The 21844-nt window shown below is 37.9% G+C and overlaps 1 protein-coding gene across 4 annotated transcripts in view; it reads right to left on the bottom strand.

Annotated features, from left to right (window-relative positions):
* Window positions 1-1482: 1482 nt before the first annotated feature.
* NCOR1 (nuclear receptor corepressor 1) overlaps window positions 1483-21844 on the bottom strand; it is a 73422-nt gene continuing 53060 nt past the window's right edge. For 3 of the 4 annotated variants that reach the window (XM_075032817.1, XM_075032816.1, XM_075032819.1), the window contains 21 exons: window positions 21329-21426; window positions 20330-20498; window positions 19604-19744; window positions 18106-18189; window positions 17332-17588; window positions 16590-16950; window positions 15829-16053; window positions 14846-15055; window positions 13146-13295; window positions 12425-12598; window positions 11808-11973; window positions 11043-11539; window positions 10462-10590; window positions 9740-9897; window positions 9300-9523; window positions 8732-8869; window positions 6597-6739; window positions 5258-5311; window positions 3915-4136; window positions 3178-3360; window positions 1483-2952 (listed from right to left, as the gene is read on the bottom strand). In XM_075032817.1, coding sequence (XP_074888918.1) covers window positions 2765-2952; window positions 3178-3360; window positions 3915-4136; window positions 5258-5311; window positions 6597-6739; window positions 8732-8869; window positions 9300-9523; window positions 9740-9897; window positions 10462-10590; window positions 11043-11539; window positions 11808-11973; window positions 12425-12598; window positions 13146-13295; window positions 14846-15055; window positions 15829-16053; window positions 16590-16950; window positions 17332-17588; window positions 18106-18189; window positions 19604-19744; window positions 20330-20498; window positions 21329-21426 — 3971 coding nt within the window. In that variant the 3' untranslated portion in view covers window positions 1483-2764. The remainder of the gene's footprint in view (window positions 2953-3177; window positions 3361-3914; window positions 4137-5257; window positions 5312-6596; window positions 6740-8731; window positions 8870-9299; window positions 9524-9739; window positions 9898-10461; window positions 10591-11042; window positions 11540-11807; window positions 11974-12424; window positions 12599-13145; window positions 13296-14845; window positions 15056-15828; window positions 16054-16589; window positions 16951-17331; window positions 17589-18105; window positions 18190-19603; window positions 19745-20329; window positions 20499-21328; window positions 21427-21844) is intronic. The other variant, XM_075032818.1, reaches the window with a different exon arrangement.

A 21844-nucleotide genomic window follows, 5' to 3' on the forward strand; every position in this document is an offset into this window, starting at 1 on the left:
CTCCAGCAGTGTTAACTGGGAACCCTGCAGCACCCCCTAAGGGAAGTGTTTTGCCTGTTCTCATGAACATAGCTTGATGCTGCGAAACAAGAGGGAGACACAGGAAAAGCAAATGGAGAACTGATCCCCTTTATTGATTGGTCTGAATCCAGAAGTCACTGTCTACTGAAGACATTGTGTGGAAAAAAAAGTTGTTTTATGATGCATGGGTTTTTCAAGTCTTAAATGATTTCATATCAGAATCACGCAACATATCAAGATGGAAAGCATTGTGAAAGCGCTGATCAGAAATCAGTTAAAAATTTGTAGTAAACTACACTTTGTAAACATGATTTACAAACACCCTCCTGTTTGAAACAGGTCAGATGTAATTCCATACTTGAAAATTACTGGAATTGTGGTAAACCCTAACTTAGGCTCTGGAGAGGTTTTTATGCTGGAGAAGTTAGAACTCTGATAACAAAAAAAAAGCAGCAACATTTTATGTGCAAATGCCACTCAAGCTGTATCTTAGGAGAAAGTGACTATCCTACTTTGGATATCTTGCTGCTGCAGCAGCAATAACATGAAGCTTTGCAATGAACATGCTATACTTACTGTACAGTTAGCAAAGACATTTGTCTGTACATGCCTCTTTCACGTTGTATTTGTTACACTAAGAAAGTGAGAACAAGTGAGTTTTAGAATGGAACTTTCCACTCCAAATTTAAATCTACAAAAAGGGCAGATCAACATGTTTTCCAGTATATGTTGCTGTGGGAACAAAAAAGTTAAAATAAGAGCACAGGTCTACAAACAGGATGAAAACTTCACTACTTCAAAGCCAGAAGGGTAAAGGATGGAAGGGTGAGAAAAACCCTTTCTCAGAGAAAGACTGCAAGGAGATTTAAGACTGGCAACAACTGATCTACTCTGATGCAGCGTTTAAAAAAAGTAGCAAAATAATTCTGTATTTGCAACACAGTGTCAAGTTTCCAAATGAGTTCCTTTGGATTTTTTTCTTTCCCACACTTAGCGCAAAAAGGCTTTCCTCTGAAGTACTCAAAGTAAATTTGCTATTGATAAAGAGTTCTGTACTTCTTCCTGTTTGTAACCGGATCATTACAGTCCTTCCATAAGATGTGGAGCTTACACGGCTTAAGGTTACACAGCTGCATTATACTTATTGTAAATACAGTGTTAAATTAAAAATATTTTGACTGGAAAATAACTTCAAGGCAAAGACTCTGTAATCAATGAGATGCAAAAGCAGTTTGGAATCTGACAGACCATACCACCCCCCAACTCAGTGCTATCTGTAAATCAGTCCTTCTACCCCAGAAAATTTAAATTCACTTCCTGAGGTCAGTGCAGCAAAAAAATGATGCTTTTGAAGATGGATGTCAGGACACCCTGTGATATCACTACCCAGATGTATGTACATGAGCTACAAGCATATCATAGCAGGCATTGATAGATGAATGATTAAGGAGACTCTCCTAGTACCATAAACAATTTAAAAATCAAAATCACCCTAACAAGTATTGCACACTTTAGGAGTTAAGCCAAGCATTCGTAAGGACTTCCACCAAAAGCTTGCTTATAGGGCTAGGGATTGGGATGGGGACACAGACTTTAAAATAATTATTACATAAAGATTTTAAAATCAGACTGGAGGAAGGTAAAAATCACAGTACCTACTTCAAACTGGTTGTAACAGAAGCCAAGTAGTTGACTCGTGTGTTGCTCCATTATTCTATAAAAGCATTTTGTTTTATTTAAACTTGGGATGTAGAGGTTTTTCTTCTTAAAGGATTTATCAACCCACCCAGAGCCTCTGTTCAGATAAGCCATTTGCTGTGGTTAAATATAACAGTAAAATTTAGGAGCCTGTTTTGACTGCATACAATGCAGAAACAGAAAACACTAAGATAGGCTTTTGGGGCACAGTTAAAATTCCCAGTGTGCATAACAGTGAGGTATGCCTCCAGAAGCTGTTCTTTTTGTTTTTTTTATCCTTTTAAAAATGAACCATAACATACCCATGCAATAATATTTCTGCAGTGTTGCTAAATAAAACCAACCGCACCAAAAATTTACAATGTGGCAGAATTTAAAATTCAAAGAAATATACCTTCTTATTCCAGCGAACTGGACTATGTTAATGTACAGAATTCATTAAGGGGTCAGTCTTAAAAATCAACATTTTCACAAGAGCTTGAACACCACTGAGAAAGTGTGTCTAGGAAAAAAATTATAGAAAAGCACAATGCCTGCAAGAAGTGGCATGGCATTAAATGGGCAATGATGCTAGGCTGTTTGGGAGGCTAGGGTTATGGTTAGGCTAGGCTGGTAGGGAGGCTAGGGTTATGAAGAGTACTCTACACTGGAGAAAATGCTTAAAAAAAATTACAAAATGACCCCCAAATTTTAGGCAATGATTTGAACATAAGTACACCAGATACTATAGCAAGGGAAAAAACACTGCAAAAAGTACTCTCTATTTACAGAAGAATGATTTAAAGACATTATGGTTTTCTTTACAAATAGATGTAGAACAGGAATAGTCCACATTTTTAAAAACTCTTTACATATTTATCTTTAGTAAGTCAACCTTCTTGATCACAATCCTCCAACACACGGCCTGTGCAGAAGGCTTTTAACGGACTCTCCATCAATTCTTCATTGTGTGGCCCTTGCTCTCTTGGAAAGTCTCTATGGGCACAAGTCAAAAATAGATTTCTTTTTTTGACTCGCAAATAAAAAAAAAAAAAATCTGCATAGTTCAGTCATCACTGTCAGACAGAGTCTCATATTGTGCTGAAAGCAGTGGTGCAGGCTCTCGTTCCCATATCCTGTTCTGTTGGTGAGTGGTTGCTTGGCTTATGGACGGTGGGGCACACGCAATGGATGTTGGCGGTGTACTGCTGAGCATCCTCATCGTCAATGGGTTGTAAGGAAACTGTGTTGAACCTGAATCAAAAAGAGTTTCTCCAAGTCAAAACCACAAGCTGTTCTAAGAGATCTGTATCTGAAAGATTGTCTGGTTTTGGTTGTGACAACTAGCAAAAAATCTGTTTCAGAAAATCCTCATATGCTGTAAACTTTTGACCAATATACCAGTGTTACAGTATGTCTACATCTGACCTTTCTAGAAATGCACATCTGGTTTAAGTTTGAAAGAAACCCATTTCTCACCTGTTGATGAAGGCCTATCTTCCCAGGCCCACACTGGAGTCTGTCTGTGGTAGTCCCCTTCTGAATGTACAGATGAGACAGAAGAAGGTCTTTCAGTTCCCAAATACCCCTGTCCAGGAATCGGAGACTTAGACTTCCTACTATTTGACTTGCCGATTAGCTTCTGCTTGCTGACTCCCCCTCCTGGAAACAGAAGGGACAGATTTCACAAAAACATCACACCGAATTTTAGCCTCTGTATGTTTGTTTCTATAAATTATCACATAGCAGCAAACAGGACTTTCACACTGCTGTCTTCTGGAATGCTGATTTACTACAATTACTGACTGTATAGGCTAATCTTCTAACACAGTATTGCTAGCAAATCCCTATTGTTATATTTCCATTTTTAGGAAGGGAGATGTTTTCTGTTCAAGCTAGCTCCCACTGTTACGTATGTTTTATAGGTGATGTACTACACATGCATTTTCATCAAACCACTGAGAAGGTTCAGGTATCTAATACACCCTGTTATCTCTTCCCTGTTTCATCAGTGTTGTCATTCTCCAAGAAATACTGGCTAATGCTCCTGAAGGCACCAGCACCACTTTGAAAGCCAGGACCAGTAGAGGGAAACACCACCTCTATCACTTCCAGAGGAAAGACAGTGATTTTCAGTGATACCAAGTTTATTCAAACCCTTAATTTATTTTTTTTTCTTTAAGACCATGAAATATTTAGCAGTTGCAATACCTCACCTGAATTCGGTGATGGATTAGCTTCTTCCCTACGGGTCTCATTACTTGCTGATACTGCAGCACTGGAACTGCCAGGTGCTACCGCAATAGATTGTGACATTACAACTCCATGCTCCTCACTCTTGTCATCAAAGTTTCCCATCAATGCTTTCCTAATAATGTCTTCCAGACCCAGATTACTGGCAGGATCTGCAAAGGAATGACCCCTAGAACTGACTGCACCTGGGAGACAAAAGAAAACATACAGGGAAGGGGGGGGGGGGGGGGGGAGCAAAAAACATATCTCAGAGAAATTACAAAGGGATATGGGAAAAGATTTTAGAGAGAGGCAGAAGGGGGGGGGAACAAAGATGAGATTTTTTTAAACGCGAAGCTACGTGCTCTAAAGCAGCTCACAATGGCTACAAGTTAGACATGCCAGCAAACACTGAAGACCTACATCAGTAGTGCCACTGAATGTCAGACTCTTTGCAAGAGGGTAAATTTTACTGTTTGTTTTGTTGTTGTTTTTTTTAAATAGCAAAGGAAGCTGAGCATGCTGATTGTGATAGCATATTAAGTAAAATCTGCAGCTATTATTCACTTGTAAAGAGAAGACAGCAGCAAAATACTTCCCTCATCAATAATCCATACTCATTTGTCTTATGAAGTGTGATACGTGGCAAATATTTATTCCAAAATCTTGTCTTCCATCTAAATTAATGGCGATCAGTACTTTCTCCATTTAAAAGACAGAAGCACTGTACCACAAGGGGCAGCAACTAGCCAAAATCATGTAAAATGAGTCTGTGGTACAACTCAGGATTCAGATATGGCAGTTCCTATCTCCCACATTTCAGTTCAATTCTCTGCCTCACTTGTCTCTTTAACACAGTAAAAGTACAGGTTATATTTAATTTCCTCATCTCATAGACAGTTGGTGGGTTTTATCATGTATTTATCATAGGAAAAAAAATAATCAGTAAGTATTTTAAATACACCAGTTTATAAAGTAAATTGCATTTGATCAACTAAGCTCAAGTTTTGTTGAACTGCACTGTATTTAAATTCTATTTTAGTCAGATGCTAACCAATTTCATGACTTGTACTTCTGTGTAAGATTTGCAGAGCACATAGAAATAAATCATTCTTGTTTAAGTTCCCATTTAAATATTTTCTGAAACCTCCTTTGGTCATTTTGGTTTTCCCTATGATACAGGAAACAAATTTTCATGTATGATATTACCTTTTAAATTTTCATAATCTTCCTCATTTACTGGACACCCCAAAGCACGTAAATTAAAGATAGTATATCAGTTTACTTTTTCTGAAACATAAGTTTTTCAGTAAAAGAAACAACATACCTGAGGTAGTGACTGCTGGCAAATTGAATATTTCAGTCCCTGGCTGAGCAGTTGCTGCAATTAAAACAACATTTCATTGAGTTTTTCAGTACTGATGATCACTGTAAGTGATTAGTAGTCCTAATGCACAAGGTATAATTACTTTTGAACTATTTTTGATATTCAGTTTTTTGTTTCTCGCTCTTCTAAGATGAATGTGCATCTATGTCTTCTCAGGAAAATGATCAATACAAGGGTAAAAGTATCTTATACAGTCACGGCTAACCTTCTTTTAAAGATGTTACTTCAGAAAGCAGACTGACTTTTTGAAATTTCACAATCTATGTACTTTAAGATGCAAAGCTGTATTTGATTCGCTAAATACAAATTTTAACATATGAACCTCAGAGGCTGAGTATTTGTATGTATTAAAAAAATTAATGGCAACAACTTTGCAGTGGCTAAACCACCGCCTTCCCCACATTATTCTCAAATTGGACATAATATAGGTAAAGATTTTAAAACATAACACTGAATTCAATATATAAATGAAAAGATTACTGGCAGCACTGAAAAGCATGCTTGTATGCCAAGCATGCACATGAAGTTTTCAACAGAGGAAAATCTATCATGCACGCAATGGGGATCCAATAAAAAGAATACTGCAACCCTTACTGACACAGCCTTGTTTCTCAGAATGAGATTAATTGGTTGCTCAATGCAAGAGCATTCACTTTCAAATAAACACTCTCTATTAGGTATTGAGTTCAAAAACAGCTTAAATTCTCACTACTGATAATTTTGATACAAAGTTCTGTTAAGGTTTCTATGAGAAAAACAAAAATATAGTTCTAGTATCATATTCCACCATGTCAGTATCCATTACTGAAGCTATATTAAAATATGTCTTTTTAGCAGCCATAATCATAAGGCCCAAGAAAACACAAACCATTCAGTTTCAAGACACCTTTCCAAAAAGGAAAATGTGTAATAGTTAATGTTCATACGAAGCAAACTACAGACACAAAGTTAACTAGAATGTCAGGTTTTAACAACTTTCTTGTTAATTGTTTTTTCCATGGTTTTCAGAAACTATTTCCATCCCTCAAATTATGAGTTAAAAAGCTTAAATGTGACAGTCCTACATACACCAGCATTAAAAAAAGGGGGAAAAAAAAGAGGAAAAAAGCTAACAATCTTCCAGTTCTTTGGTCATAAATTGTTATTATATGTGTTCTGTATTAATAGATTTATATTCATTCATATGTTATTTGAAATATATTTAGGTTAGGACATTTGTGGATGGAAGTCACATAAAGCTTAAGCTGGAAAAGTCAGTGAAAAGACAAGTCCTGCATACCCATGTCAGAGTCACCTCCACCAGATGAGTTCAGCTTTCGAAATATCTCCTGTTTCTTGGATTTTACCATTGGTGAAGTGTTCTCAAGTTTGGTGAAAAATGAAGGCAGGTAGCTCATACTACCTGGAGAGCGAGAGTCAGTCCTGCCAAGATCAACATGTGTCAGAGAGAGAGAACGTTTTTCAAGATGTACATGTAAATCATTCCAAAAGCAGTCAGGCAGAAACCACCAACATTCATATGAGCTTTAAGACTCTTTCCTCAGCCTGTTTTTTGGGGACTAGACAAGTCTAATAACTCTCCAAGGACATCTGCTTTATCCAGGTAACAGGGTTTAAGATTCTACAGCTCACAGAAAAAATGACCATGTCATTGCCTGTGCTGGAGAGTGGTACAGAGATGATGCTCTCACAAATTATCACAGGGATACCTACTTCTGCCTTTAAACCTGCATGCTGGCTGAAGTTTGCACTACAAATTGGTAGGCAACAAAATGCTTAAGCTAGAAGCCCAAATACTCATCCTAGCTGCTCCTATTTACAATCTTCTGCTCACTCTTGTCCCCAGTATGCCACTAGAAAAGATGTATTTCTTTTTAAGTCTGCTTACCCACTCTGTCACACATGGTCCAAGCAAATAAGCTATTTCAGGCATTCTTAGAAACCAGGTAAAATAACCTTACAGACTGGAATTTGGCTCAAGAGCTGCCAGTTATCCATCCTTGCTCTATGGCACAAATTCAGACTGGGATCCGCATTCTGTATTTCATACCCCTCATCAATTTTACATGCACAGTAGCTGGCACACTTTCCTTACACAATTTCTGTCACATTAGCATAAAAGCATGGCTGAAGTAAATGTCAAACTGAGAAGGGGTGCATTTTATCTTCAGATCTGAAAATATGCAAATTTTAGGCTATTTATAAAGATGATAAAAACATTAGTATTCCAATTACAGAGTTTTAAGAAAAAAAAAACACAACCCCAAAGCATGAAGAAATTCAGGTGAAAAATCTAAGCTAACACCAGGGTCACGAACAACCTGCACTGAATAAAAATTATCAACTAAGTTATGTTCACTGTGGCACTTAAACTAACTCTAGTATTCTAAGCAGCAGCAATCTGGCAAATCAATTTTAATTCAAAAAATACCCAACCAAACCAAAAAACCCACCCCATACTTCAGTTGAAAAAAATAAGCTAAAAATAAAATAAAGACGACAAAGACTCCAGGCTTCCTAGGCCACAATCCTTAAAATTCTAAAAAGTGCAATCTTCCCTGCCATGTTCCTGAAAATCCCTTCACATCTAGCTAAAGTCCATCATGGACTGCAACAAGTCTGCCAGCAACTGCAGAGTGGAGGGGGAAAAAAAAACCCAAGAAAAAAAAGGATCCATTTCACCAGCATGAGCCTGAAATAAGTACATGGTGTGCACGTTGGGTGCTATTCCTTCTTCAGCAGGCAGCAAAGCAAACGACAGAAGCATCCATTCCAACGTGCATCTGCCAGACGTTTGAAGACACCAGCACTGATACAGTCTGCCAGGGATCCCATGTAGGTTTATGTTGCAGATCTGGCAGACTGACAAATAGCTCTGGGAAACAGGGCTGCCCAACGCATGGACCCCCTGACACCCCACCTTCACACCTCCTGGAAATTAAGCTCCTTAGTGGTATTTCATATGATAAGCTGCTCTAGAATCACAAGTGTTGGAAGCCTGGGCTCCTCCACACTTCACCAGGACAGTATCCAGGAAGCCCATCAGGCAGGAGAAGCCTGAATTATTTATATACATTTATATACACAATAAAAATTGTAGAAAATGGACCTTTCCCCGAAACCACTTCAGTTTTATAGAACTGGCACCCACAAGAAGTTGTGTTACGATGTTTTGTGTCAATAGAACACACTGTCTGCACCAAGAAATTTAAGACGGAACATGTACAGATGATGTTTTACTCAGGCTTCCCAAAGCACCTCCCAAGGAGCAAGTTTTGAATGCTAGGGCAAAAGGGTAACAGTGATTAACAACTTGCCTGTGGTACCAGAGGAAGATGACTTAAACTTAATAAAGATACTGTTTGCAGCACAGAGATCCAGAATAATGTTTTCAAAATTCAGTTTTACACATACCTCTGTTCAGTAGGCTCAGTTCTTTGGGAAAGCAAAAGAACATTTTCCTGTTTCTCATGTACAACCGGGACCTGAGGTGGCGAGATTGGCTCATAGGGCTCTGAAGAGACATGACTCCTCTCTGGAGATTTTCCAGGTCTACATCCATAATTCAGAGACAGATAAGTACTCTTAATGCATGTAAAGCAGTAGTAAACACATGTAATTGCATTCCAGTTGTTACGTAACTACTTATATCTAGTTGTATATGTTACATGCTTTAGTATGCTTGGCAATCTCAAAAAGGTGACTTTGAATAGTCCGTAATGACTCTAGTAAGTTCTAAGTAATTAAACATCTTCACCCCTCTAAAGACTGGAAATTAAGCATGAGAAGTGAAGGGGAAACAGCTGTAAGCTATGTTATGGAGCCAAGCAATTGTCAAAAACAGTGCAAGACAGACACTGCCTAAAAAAAGACTAAAAGATACCTCTACTTCTGATCTACACCAAGATTACTGCACTATTTTTTAGAAGTGTTGTATTTGGGCACTAATTAAATTTGCAGTTAAACTGAATACATGCATTACCTTCCCCTGGACTTGTCAGACAGGTTTTCGGGTGACACTCTAGCACCTGGCCGCTGATGGTGGACAGACTGCGACTGTGACTCAGGACTGTAGCGATTGGATGTCTTTGCCCGGGTAGAAACAGGCGTTGGAGCAGGGGTGGAATTCTGGAATGTAGTGGTGGGAGGCTGCAAAGAGGCCTGAGAAGCTGCTTGGTTTCTAGCAAAGTCTTGTGTAATAATTTGCTGATTGTGACCAAAAAGATAGAAAAGAGATCTTGGTCAGACATTGGCCAGAGTGTACGTATTCATGAACTAGATGAATGAGACAGATTAGAAGTTCAGACACATTATTGTATAATATCCTCAAGTAAAACTAATAATTACATAATGTTCCAAACCAGAAGTTTTCATCAAAGTCTAACTTTTCACATCTGAAAAGATGCATGCAAATAAACCTACACAGATGTGATCAGCAAGGGTGATAAGTCGATGGGTCCTGGGCACATGTGCCATCCCTTCTGCTTGGGAAGAAGGAGGTGGAGGTTGTTGGGGTGAAGGGGGTTCCTGTTGTGTCCTATAGCGGTGAATCGGCCCCTCATATTGCCTGTTTGGGTCATCTAGTTGAAGAAGAAAAGGTCAGTCTGTTAAGATGGTATTAACGAAGCTTCAAGGTTTGAAAGTTCTGTGCTTATAAATGTAAAAGATGAGGTGTTTCTGCATTAGATTTTAGGTATCCTGTGTGATAACCACCTTTTCCCCCTTCATATATAGGCCCGATAATTTAGAATAGATAAATAAAGCTTCATTCCACAACACAGGTGAATTTCAGCTCATTTCTCACCTGCAAACTGTACTGCAATAGTTTGAACTTTACTAATTGGTAAAAAATTGTAGGCATCAACACCAATATGCCACAATTGTAAATAACAAATTTCTTATTAAATCACCTATACGGTAATGTAAAGGAGCTCTGTTTAATGTCAAGTGCCAATACATTTGCTCCAGTTTTTCCACAGATCACTGCAACAACATGCTTCCAACAAAAGTTTCTGAAAATTAAAATATGTGGTAAGTGGTCACTTAAAGACTCCCAAGATATTTTAACTTCATTATGAGTTCATGGAGCTGGTAAATATAAGCAAGATAATAGTGAGAATATTGGCATATGCGGATAAACTTACTCTCTGCCTGGCTTGGTTTAGGTGTCTCTTGTTGATAGGGCTGTAGCTTTTCTTGAGTAGGTACAGGTGAATTTGCAGGGCTAATCACCTCAATAGCATCTCCAGGAGCTTCATACCGGTGGGAGGATACTGAATATCAAAGCAAAGGTTGTAGAATAAGGTGTAAACATCACAGAAAATTTTTGTTGCCTATACATAGCAACACTAGTGCTTCCATTTAAAATGACACCTGTGAAATCAAAGTCAAACCACTCTTTTTCTCATGATAAGCAAGGTGATACAAATACTTCCGCAAAACAGTGTTCCAACGTAAACCAAATAATTTTAGGTTTCCTGACTTCTGATAAGGTTAGTCTTATTATCCTGCATTTTGTGTTGTAGCACGGAATACAAATAAAGCAAAAAACTCTGATTTTGCAAGAATCTTGAGTCACTATATGCAAAAACTGTATTTTTCTATGATCTGTTTGTACTGTGCAGAGCTGAATATTTCATTGTTAAACATCAGAATCATTTCACATCTCATTATTTCCCTAAAAGGCTAAGACAGCAAAGAAGTAGATAGTTACTAAGATACGTACAACTACTGGAAGAATCTGAACTTTGAGAGCCCCTATCTCGTGCATCCTTGTCTGAAGCAATCTGTCGAGTGATGATCACATCTATGAAGTTAGCAGCAGTAATTGTGGTCTTTCCTCGAGTTCTCAGCTCTTCCTCGTACCTGGATTTAGGAGGAGGTCCTTTTTCTTTACCAGCCTCTGAATAGACTACTGATGAAGACTGCCCCTGGGACTTCCCACCAGAAAAATTTGCAGATGTATAGGGGCACTGGACAGGCCTCTTTTCTACCTCCAGCGTCTTCTGTTCCATCTGCTGCTGTTCAGTAACCACAGCTGACCGGCGTCCCATATTCTCTTCTATTCTGGTTCCTTCGTGCTTGTTCTCTTTTGCTTTGGCAACTTCCATCTGAGGAGCAGAGGCTGCAGCATCTACTAGTGCTGCAAGGGCATCAGCAGCAGTATTGTAACGGGAAGCTGGCAACCCTTGAGTAATTGAGGGAGCTCCAGGGGTCAGCTGCCTGTTGGCAAACATTGAATATTCAGAATTATATCACATGACAAAAGAACTAGAGCCATATCATGGGTACAACAAAGCAAGCTTTTGTGACACTAATTTCTATCCAAACTGGACTGGCGGAAATGCATTGGATCATTTCCGATAAATCCAAGAGCAATCAGATAGTAGTATATCCTCATCTTGTAGTATTTTCCTCAGGCTAAATGCACCTTTTAATAAGCTCAAATATTAGAACAGATATCTCTGCAACAGTAACTTATAAAACATACATGATACGTAGCTGAGCAGCAGGATCCAAAGGTGTGATTACACTTGTCCCATTGGTTCCTTGAAAAATACTAGGCCTTTGCTGCAGTATGTTCTCCTGGCTTCTAACTGAAGGGGATGGGGACCGAACATATCCATGACTGCCAGGTCTGCCAGGCTGCTCTGTACCTGCAGAACATAGAGCAGAGGGGAACAAACAAAAAATATATATAGATGACTCTTATAAAAATGCAGAACACTGTATTGATGCTGTCTCCTCCGCATCCTTTCCCAGTTGTCTCCACCACTCTAGATGCGACTGTATGTATTAAAGGTTTAAATGGTAGCATTCTGTTTACAATGCTCTAAATGACACGCAAGTTGTGCTAGTGATAACTGGGATTCACACCGTTCCCTAGGTACTACGTTGCTATGAGAGAAAGATCAAGAAGCCTGGTACTTGCAGAAGTTACAATTATGACCAGCACTGCTAGGGAGTAGGAACCTGCCTTAAGTGCAGACTAAAACCAAACTCTTGTCATGCAATGTTAATAAGCTGCATGTTGCTAAGAGTGGCTATAGAAAATGAGCAGTTAGAGTCTACAAGACAACTGATCCAAATGTAGCAATGTGCACTCACCTGGTCGAAGATAAAGTTCAGCAGGGACTGAAGCTATTCTCTCCCTCTCTCGTTCTCGTTCTCTTTCCCGCTCTCGCTCACGTTCCCTCTCCCTTTCCCGTTCCTTCTCCCTCTCCCTTTCCCGTTCCCTTTCAGCATTTGCAGCTGCAGAAGCTGCCAGGTGTGTAGGGTGTCCTGGAAGGTCCATAAGATAAAATGAAGTAGCAAAAAGAGATACTCGAGTTAAGCATAATTTGATGTAAACACTTGCCAATATATTCTGCCACTCACTTACAGCAAAATTTCCCAAATACATTTTCATTCTACTCAAGACTATCCACTTATCTAGGAAGACAAAAGCTTAACATACAGTGACAGTGGAAGGGTCAACTGCTTTTTACTAAAGTGGTTTCTATACAGTTAGAAACCAGACAGCTTAGAGACACAAATTCCACCCTTCAACACATGTAATATGAGGTTAGTGAAGTCATAGTCAAATGACTATAAATAAAGACCTGACAGAACGAGGCAAATTCTGAATTTGTCAGCACTCCTTCAGCTGCTAATGTAACTATAAAGGATATTATTAGGGAAACCTTTGCTATCCAAGTGAGAAGTGCATGCAAAAAGCATCGCCTGAGAAAACATCAAAACATGACATTAATGAAAGCTAAATAAAGGTGGTCAATTATCTCAGCATGTCAGATGATTAGAGACATCACCAAATCATAAGAGCTCTTACCTGGTGACAGAGAAGCAGGATTGTAAGGCCTGGGAGGGAATGTAAGCTGGGTACCAGGGATATATGTGATTCTTTCCATGGGTGGTGTGCTTGTTCCTCCAGGATGAGGCACTAAGATAGTGGGAGCCATATTGTTCAGGTCAATAATTCCTGTTAGGAGATGACACATGAAAGAATGGCCATTCAAGGACAGACCAATGGTCCACACATTATTTATTCTGTTCATTGGCAACTATCAGCAGTGAATGTTTAGTGGAAAAAATATAAGAATAAAGCAAGTGCAGAACTATATTCCAGCTGGTTATACTCTCTTAGATCTGGCAGTCAGCAATTTAGGAACATACTAAGTCAGAATTTGCATTTCTAGCACTCCCTTTAACTGCCCTTCAGAAAAATACACTTCACCTCTACTCATAATCCCATCTTTTAGGAAAGTGGTATTACCTGACATCATTCACTCCCTTTTCCAGACCTTTTATATTCATAAAATGAAATGAAATGTTGAAATGCACAGGTCCTGCTGGAACTCCAATATAACTTCCCCTACTACAAAAACCACTTATCCTTTCTTTTCCAACCAGTTAAAACACTACAGGATCTTGTATCTTATCCCCAAGATAATTAGTCCTACCAGCCTAATTTCCTCACATTTGCTGTCTTCCATTCTACCAATAATTATCAAAACTGATTTAAGCAACAGACAGATTACCATATCCAGTAACCAAGCTGGCAGATTGACTATTTCCTGTTAGGTTTGTAACTCCTGAGAGAATGCCATGTAACCCCAAGGATTCAAAACTATTCATTTTATTATTTTATTCTAAGACTTTGTTCAACATTTCAATGTGAAAGAGTTCTTCAAACTCATGTACCCATAAAGAGAATCTCCATAACAGTAATATAAATCTCTCCACAGCGAACAGAGCTGCAAAGAAGTTGCTTTTCGTTTTGTAATGGCTTTATCTTCTAAAGCATTACTTCTGAGTTTTGACGATTTATCAGTTCCTACAGTTTCTTTGCCAAGTTTCTTGCTTCTAGTGTATCTGAAGAAGTTACTAGTTCATTTGGCTTTATAAATTATTCCTCAATTTTTTTGAACTTTATGGTCTTACATTTAACTTGTCAAGATTTCCATTTTCTTTTGTTTGAGGAGTTAAGACTTTTGCGAGATGTCTTTTTACTTTTAACAGCTCCTTCCTGCTGCTGCTAAGTGTCCAAATTGATTTAGGCTTTCCCCCACCCTGCAACAGGTCACACACATTTGCTAACTCTCTAACATAATGTCTTTAAACAATCACCATGTTTTTCACAACCTTTACCCTTTCAGCTGTTGCTTTTATTTTTATTTTGAAGCTCTCATTTTGATCTAATTCTCTTTTCTGAATTTTGAAGATGAGTTAAATATGCTTCTGAATATCAATTTAAACTAGCATAAAACAGTGTAGCTTCTTGAACACTAATAAGTCTTACAGCCTTCCCTTTAACAATATTGATTACAAACCTAGTTTTCCTTTATATCTACAAAAGCCAGGCAGATGTATGACAACACATTTGCAAACATACCTATACATATGCACTTGTATGCATGCATCCATCAACACATACTTATAAGCAGCAACAAAAAAACCAAATCAATCAACCAAACCACACCTCATATCCAAAACACACTTTAAAGAACATCAGAAAAAACACAGGCATACCTCTTGCTCCGGCATATGGGAGAGCTAAAGTTTGCTCTCTAGGAGATAATCCTCTTGTTACATCAGGACGCAAATTGACTTGCATCTGCTGTGAGGTAATGTAGTCATTTAGGATTGTCTGTCGTGTATTCTCCATTGCGTAAAGCTGATACTGACTTGGGTAGCCTGGGGTGGGCGAGAGCTGCCTTTGGAACAGGTAAGCAGCAGCAGCTGAGGGTGAAGGACAGGAAAAAAAGAAGATTTAGGAAGCAGTATGGGTGATATCAAACAAAAGTTTCAGATGTTTATACAGCTTCAATGAGAGGTGCTATCAATGCTCTCTAGCCAGTGCCAAATGAATTAAAATAGCATTTTAATACTGATGTTTTATTGAATTTATGCACTGTATGCCGACAGAAAAAGCTAAATAATCCAGACTGGAGATATACATTAGAGAAGCGACATGATTAAAAATATAAATCCTGAAGTTCTGAAGATGTAAAGGACTGCAATACCTAAAGAAGGTTAAAACACCTCACAGACGTGGACTGATGGATAGGTTAAAAGGAAGTCTACTGTATTTAATATCACCAGGGATAACCTGATGATCCGTCAGCGAGAATAAATCAGTCCTGAACAGAGGGGTCCTGATTACACTTTAATTCTATAGCATCTTCCACATCCTTCTTTGCATAGCTTTCCTGAAAGCTTTTAAGGTACTTCACAAATACTTATCTAAAAATACTGTCTGAACTTTTTAACAAAACAGAAGCAACCTGGCAGCTTCAAAAACAAAGTTATGGCATTATACAATAATATTTTAATAAGTTTCCTGGTTAGATATTAAAACCCCCACTAAACTGAAATCAAACCACAACAGTGTGTATATATAACCTCTTATAAATTATATCTGGCCACTGATAATTGCCTTTTAAAGGTATTTTTTCCGTGTATCAAAGCATACAATATTTCTAAAACTAAAAAAACCAACACAAACGTATTACCAGGATCCAGAGCCCTGTGAAAGGGCATAGCAGGATCTAGATGAGGAGGGAGGTGACCCCTATAGACTTCAGGAGTTGCTCCTCTGTGATGAGGGTCAAAAGGACTGTGAGTCACTACAGGATCAACTCCTGGGACTGGAGATTTTGCTGGCACACTCTCCCTCTGTGTCGGAGTAAGTGTGTTTTTCCTTTCGTGATTTGCTGGCTTCCCAGAAGATATTCCAGCTACAAATAATGAAAAACCCAAATTAATAAAATGCAGATTTTTTCAATAGAAAATTCAGCTGTAAGTATACACTGCCTCTGAAGGAATGTTCTAGAGGACCCTGCAATCTGATACAATAAATCACAGAGACCATTTTATATCACAAACTGTTTCTAGTGAAAAATCTAAATCCTAAAACTAAGATTGCTTACACTTTACTATATTATCTTCCTTATCTAGATACCTCTATAAATCAGGAATAGCTCCCGCCCTTAAAACATTACGCTTGTAGGTAACACTTTAAATGTGATCCATAATCAAATGCAAATTGAGATTGAATTGCCTTCCCACCTCCATGTTACAATATGGCAGATTTTCATTTTCTTATTTAAATTAACAGCTTACAGCCTACGAAAATTCCTTTTAGCCACCCTCCAAATGGAGAGAAGCCATTAGAATAAAAGAAAGTAGAATGGAATACAGAAACCGGTTTAAAATTAAGTTTAAAATTAAATTATTAAAACTTCTTGTCTTACTCTGGATAGGAATAACATACCCTCACTAACTCTATTCATCATAGGTGAACTCCTGGACATTGGACTCTGATAGTTCACAGGTGTCCTCCGAGCATTGGTATCATCATAAATCCCAGGGCTCAGCTGTGATTTGGGAGTTTCATGAAGTGTTGACCTGAGAACAGAGGGACCAGAGCTGACTACTGACGTGTGACGGGAACGTACTGCATCCCCGGTCTTCACATCTTCATATTTTCCTCGCTCCACCACCTTCACGTTTTCTGGCACCATTTCCAGCTGAGGCATTCCACGGGGTAGCTTGCTTGGTCCAGTGATTAAAGATTTTACATTGTGTTTGATGGCAGACTGGCCAGAGTTGCTTTCATATTTTATGGGTGTGCCCTGAAAAAGAGAAAAAGATCAGGTAAGGTTATCCTGCCAATGCTTCACTCATGCTGGGGGCAGGCTGGGGAGGGGGGGGTGGAAATATCACATTGCTGATATCATAGTTCATTGCTTCTACCATATCAGTGCAGAATACAACTGGATCTTAATGATTGTTACTTGACAGTTCTCTCACATTTGCTTGCAAGTGTGTTCCCTACAGGTGAAGTGTCAGGATTTTTCTAATACACAGAAAATATTTTTAAGCTTTATAAGTTGGTAGGTCTCTTAAAACAAAGCACCACCAACCCCCATTTGTCATTATTCAAATATCCTGAATTGATTCACTACTGAGTCTGTAAGCAACTGTATGAGTCTAGTAGTGCTTTTTGTATTTACCTGAGATATGGAGCCTTCTATGATTGGCCTGGTCGTCTGCACCATTTCAGGAGTCTTGCGACTCTCCTGGCTTAATAGGTCCTGTCTTGGGATTTCATGGATGGAACGACCCATTTCTTTTATAGTAGTGACTCCATCATATGGTTTCCCCTTAGTAATGGCTCCTTCAAATGTCCTTATGGGAGGTGACTCTCTCTTAATCTGTTTAGGGTATTTCAAGCCTTCTTCAAAACTTTCAGCTGTTGCTCTTGGCGTGCCTTTTATAGAAAGTCAGTCATATTAATGCTACTAATAAGTCTCATTTTTCATAAACAGAGTAACCAACTACACGTCATAATACTGGAACTTTGGTTTGCTATAGTCTACAGTAATATATTCTGAAGACTAAAAAACCTGCCACAAATACAATACTGAACAAATATTCAAAATACTACTGAAAGCATCCCAAGTTATTTCAGATGCTGAAATAAAGGCAATAGCATACATCTTCAGAGGTGCGGGGAACTGTCAGTGTTCATTAAAAAAAAGTGCTAACTACCAAGTATTCATATTTTAAAAAGTCTGTTCTCCAAAAAGAAATAAAATGCTATGTTTACACACTAGCTTTGTATATAGCATATCAGAAAGTTGCTGATTTATGCTCTGAAAACATGTTTAATAAAATAAGCTCCACCTTTAACACAGCTACCATTGTTAATAACACTCTTAAGGTTCAGAAATCCAGATTTTTGAGGATGTAATTAATGCTTGCCTTCTAAACTTGCAATACTTTACCTTGCATTATAGAGCCTGACAACACTGTTCTCTCTTTTAGTTCAGCATGAGGACTACCCCTAGGCAGTGCACGGCATATTAAACCTAAAATTAAAATTAATATACTTTAGAGAATTAAACAACTATTCCAAAAAAACAAAACCCCAACAAAAAAAAACCCCAAACCAACAAAACCCCTCCTCCTTCTTACATACATTACAGATAGGATCTGTATCAGGGTAGTGCCCAAAGGGCCTAGCCTAAGAATGCTGGGCATTGTATCTACATGTTATAAACACCATTCTGCTCTAAAAAAAATAAAATCTTTCAGTTCAACTATTCATGCAATTACATTGTTGCAAGTTTTAACATATTTAGAAAACACCAGGTATTTTTTATAATTAAGCTTGACTCTTGTCCCAAAAGCAGTCACTGCTTCTCTTACACTCCAGCTTCCTTACATAGAAAAGAAAGGTGTTCATGACGGGAAGTGGATCAAAAAGGAAAAAAAAAAACCACCCCAAAATATACCTCAGTATCCTCCAAATCAATCAAAGTTCATATTGAATCATCTGATAAGAGTTGAATTTATTGTTCCTACAGGAGGAATCTAAATCAAACCCCCAAAGAACTCATCATTTTCCACAGTCGGAGGACAGAAAATGTGCCAGAGTGACGAGATACAGCATAAAAGTATGAAAGCAGGTTCTCATATGCCAAAAAGAGCCCGAAGATGATCCAAATGCATCAGCAACTTAAAGGCAACACTGAATTTCAATATACAGCCTAAAAACCTCTAATCCATATTCTTCCATCTGATGAAAATATACACAAAATAGCCTTTAAGGGCTACCCAAAGATGGGACAAAACGCACTTAAGGAATAAGACTCCATAGTTCAGGCATGAAACATTTTCTCGGATTTGTATTTTTTTAAAAATTAATCAGAAAAGTTACATAATGGCCTGACTTGACCTTTGCAGGCTTAATTTGATGACAGTTTATTAAATCAAAATACTAGGGATGCCCTGAAGCAGGATATGGCAGCCGTGCAAGTCTTCTGCTTGGCATAATCGAAGAGATTTATTGCAGGAATGCAAAAGGTCATGCCAATGTGTTACCAAGTTATTATGCCATGGCTGAGATCAATATTTAACTAATGGGTGTGTCCATGGAGTCCAGGCTAGTATGACTCAGTGTGCCTTGAGCTCTGCAACAACCGGCTGGGACTGTGAAGAGTCAGTTACATGTATCACATCTACTGAGATGAGTAAGTGCCAGCTGAATTACCTGCAGTTATGGTAACACACCAGCAAAAGAAATGGGAAAACTAGTGTCTACTCCAGTCATATTCCCAGCATGCTTTAATTGTATTGGTTATTGCGTGGATTTGGTTAGTAGTGTAAGATTTAAATGTAATTTCTCTTTTAGTCTGTTCCATAAAATAACTCTAGATACTCTTAAATCAATGCAAAAGGTTTGGATAAAACACAAAACACCTTGGAAGCCGCTGTTTTTACCTTCCAGCGGTGCAGACACTGGAGACTCCCGCATTGACATTCCTTGCTTTATATTTCCTTCCATTGTATCATAGCTTCTCTTTAAACCAATTTCATGGGCAGTTCTTGGACTCCTTGTTCCTTCACGAACATTTTTAATAGCTGGAAAAATTTACAGCAGTGTGGTTAGGAAATGTGGACAATAAAAAAAAACAAAAACCAAAAAACAACCCACATGAGCATTACATTTAATGAGACCACAGGTCATTAATACTTTACAACTTCAATGTAATATTGTAACATTAAATCTCAACCATAGAAAGATCTTTGTTAAAAAATATATTTGTTCCAACAGTTACTAATTTATCAGTATTTCAATTAGAGTTCAAAGTTAAATGATACATTTCTTTTGATTTTAATACAGATAACTTTAAACTTGGTTGTTTAATGTTCCAAAATAAAAATATTCCATGACAAACTGGAAATAAATGGCACAGAAATTAAATAGTTTGACTATATTTTAATACATAGTACAGGAGACTCTTCAAAACACAAGCACAATTTCTGGATCACTTTAATTCTTATACCCTCAAAAACACATGCAGGTCAATACTTCTCCCAGACAGCACCCCAGTGACTGAGGTTTATACCTATCCACTTGGAAGCAGATATACTTCAGCTATGGATTATAAAAGTAGAACCTGCTGCAGTCTTGACTTTGATCAGGCAGAATATACAAATACTCACTATCATAAGATAAAATATGCCCACTTTTGCCTTCATAAATAACATGGCCTTTGGCTGAAGCTTCCTCTCGGCACTTTTCTGGGCTGCTGTCTTCTGTAGCTAGCCGGGTGATAGTTCCCTTCAATAATGCATCAGCTGCTATGCCAGACTGGGACAGAGCTGGTGTACCCTGGATATAAATCAATCCAATATAATTCAGAACAAGTGTATTTAAGAGAATAGGGAGCAGAGAAGGGGAGGAAAAAAAAAAACAAACCCAAACCTACAACATTTTTTAGATCTAGAAAACCAATTACTTTATCAAGCAGTATGACTTAAACTTCTGCCTCTATTATTAGACATTTAACCTAAATATTAGTAAGATTATTTGTGGGCAATTCGCTACCTTGTTAAAAAAATACAGAAAGAAGAAGAGGGAGTACAATATTACAAAAGTATTTCATGATCTAGAACATTTACCCTATAATATCATTTTGGGGAAAGATAACATATGCTACATACTTAATGGTGCTATTAGGTTTTATTTCTATCCAGAGTAATGAAACCTACCCTTCTCAGAGAATTGCTACTATTACTTTGATAACTAGAGATCCCAAGTCAACCAAAACAATAGCATTTAAAAAATGATGAGACAAAAGCACTTAATTTACCTTTTTGGTTTAAATAGCATCTGCATAAGACTGGTTACAGTTGACTTTAATATGTGAACTCAGGTGTGATGCTATTTTCACGAAGTTCTAATAAGCCTTCGGTTAGCTATACCAAAGGCTCTGGTGGTTTTATATAAAAAGTTTAAAGACTCATATACATAAAGATGAAATGGTAATGCTGACTTCAGCAATAGTGGGATTTGACCATCGGGTTGTATTAAAATTTCTTTTTTTCAAGGCAGTTCCTACTCTGTGATATTAATTTACTTTTTCAGACATGCAAATACATTCACGGTGATAATTTAAATATGCTGTTTTGCTACAGCCTTCTCAGTAAGGGGAAAAATACCTGAGTTATGGACCCTCTCAAAGAAGGTATGGTCTCAACAGAAACTTTATTGGTTGGAGTTCCTCGTGTTATACTTCCCTCCTGTATCGTTGTGGTACCTGATTTGAAATAAGACATCCTGATAAATATGTGAATAAAAAAAAAAAGTAGCTACTCTATTTGAAATAATTAAAATCTCCAGTGAGAACTGTTAGTTTACACTAAAATACAGAGAAAATTTCAGTTTAACAGCATGCATTTGAGGCAGACTATTTAATCTTAACATAGCCTTTTACAGATTAAATGTCTTTTACAGCATCAATCCATGGTATTTAGTTTCTTTTCTTTTGATGTATTTGGATATTTCACATGTACTGCTCTGTGTGAACAACTTAATTTTGAAACTGGCATGCCTTGAAACAAATGTTTTTAAATGAGACATGCAGACAGGAGGAGCTAGCTACAAATACACATGCCTTGGAAAATAAGGAGCAGATTAATCATATAGTACTTAAAAATAACACTTCAGCAGTTTGA

This window comes from Buteo buteo, chromosome 7, assembly GCF_964188355.1.
Source record: "Buteo buteo chromosome 7, bButBut1.hap1.1, whole genome shotgun sequence".
NCBI classification, from domain to species: domain Eukaryota; kingdom Metazoa; phylum Chordata; class Aves; order Accipitriformes; family Accipitridae; genus Buteo; species Buteo buteo.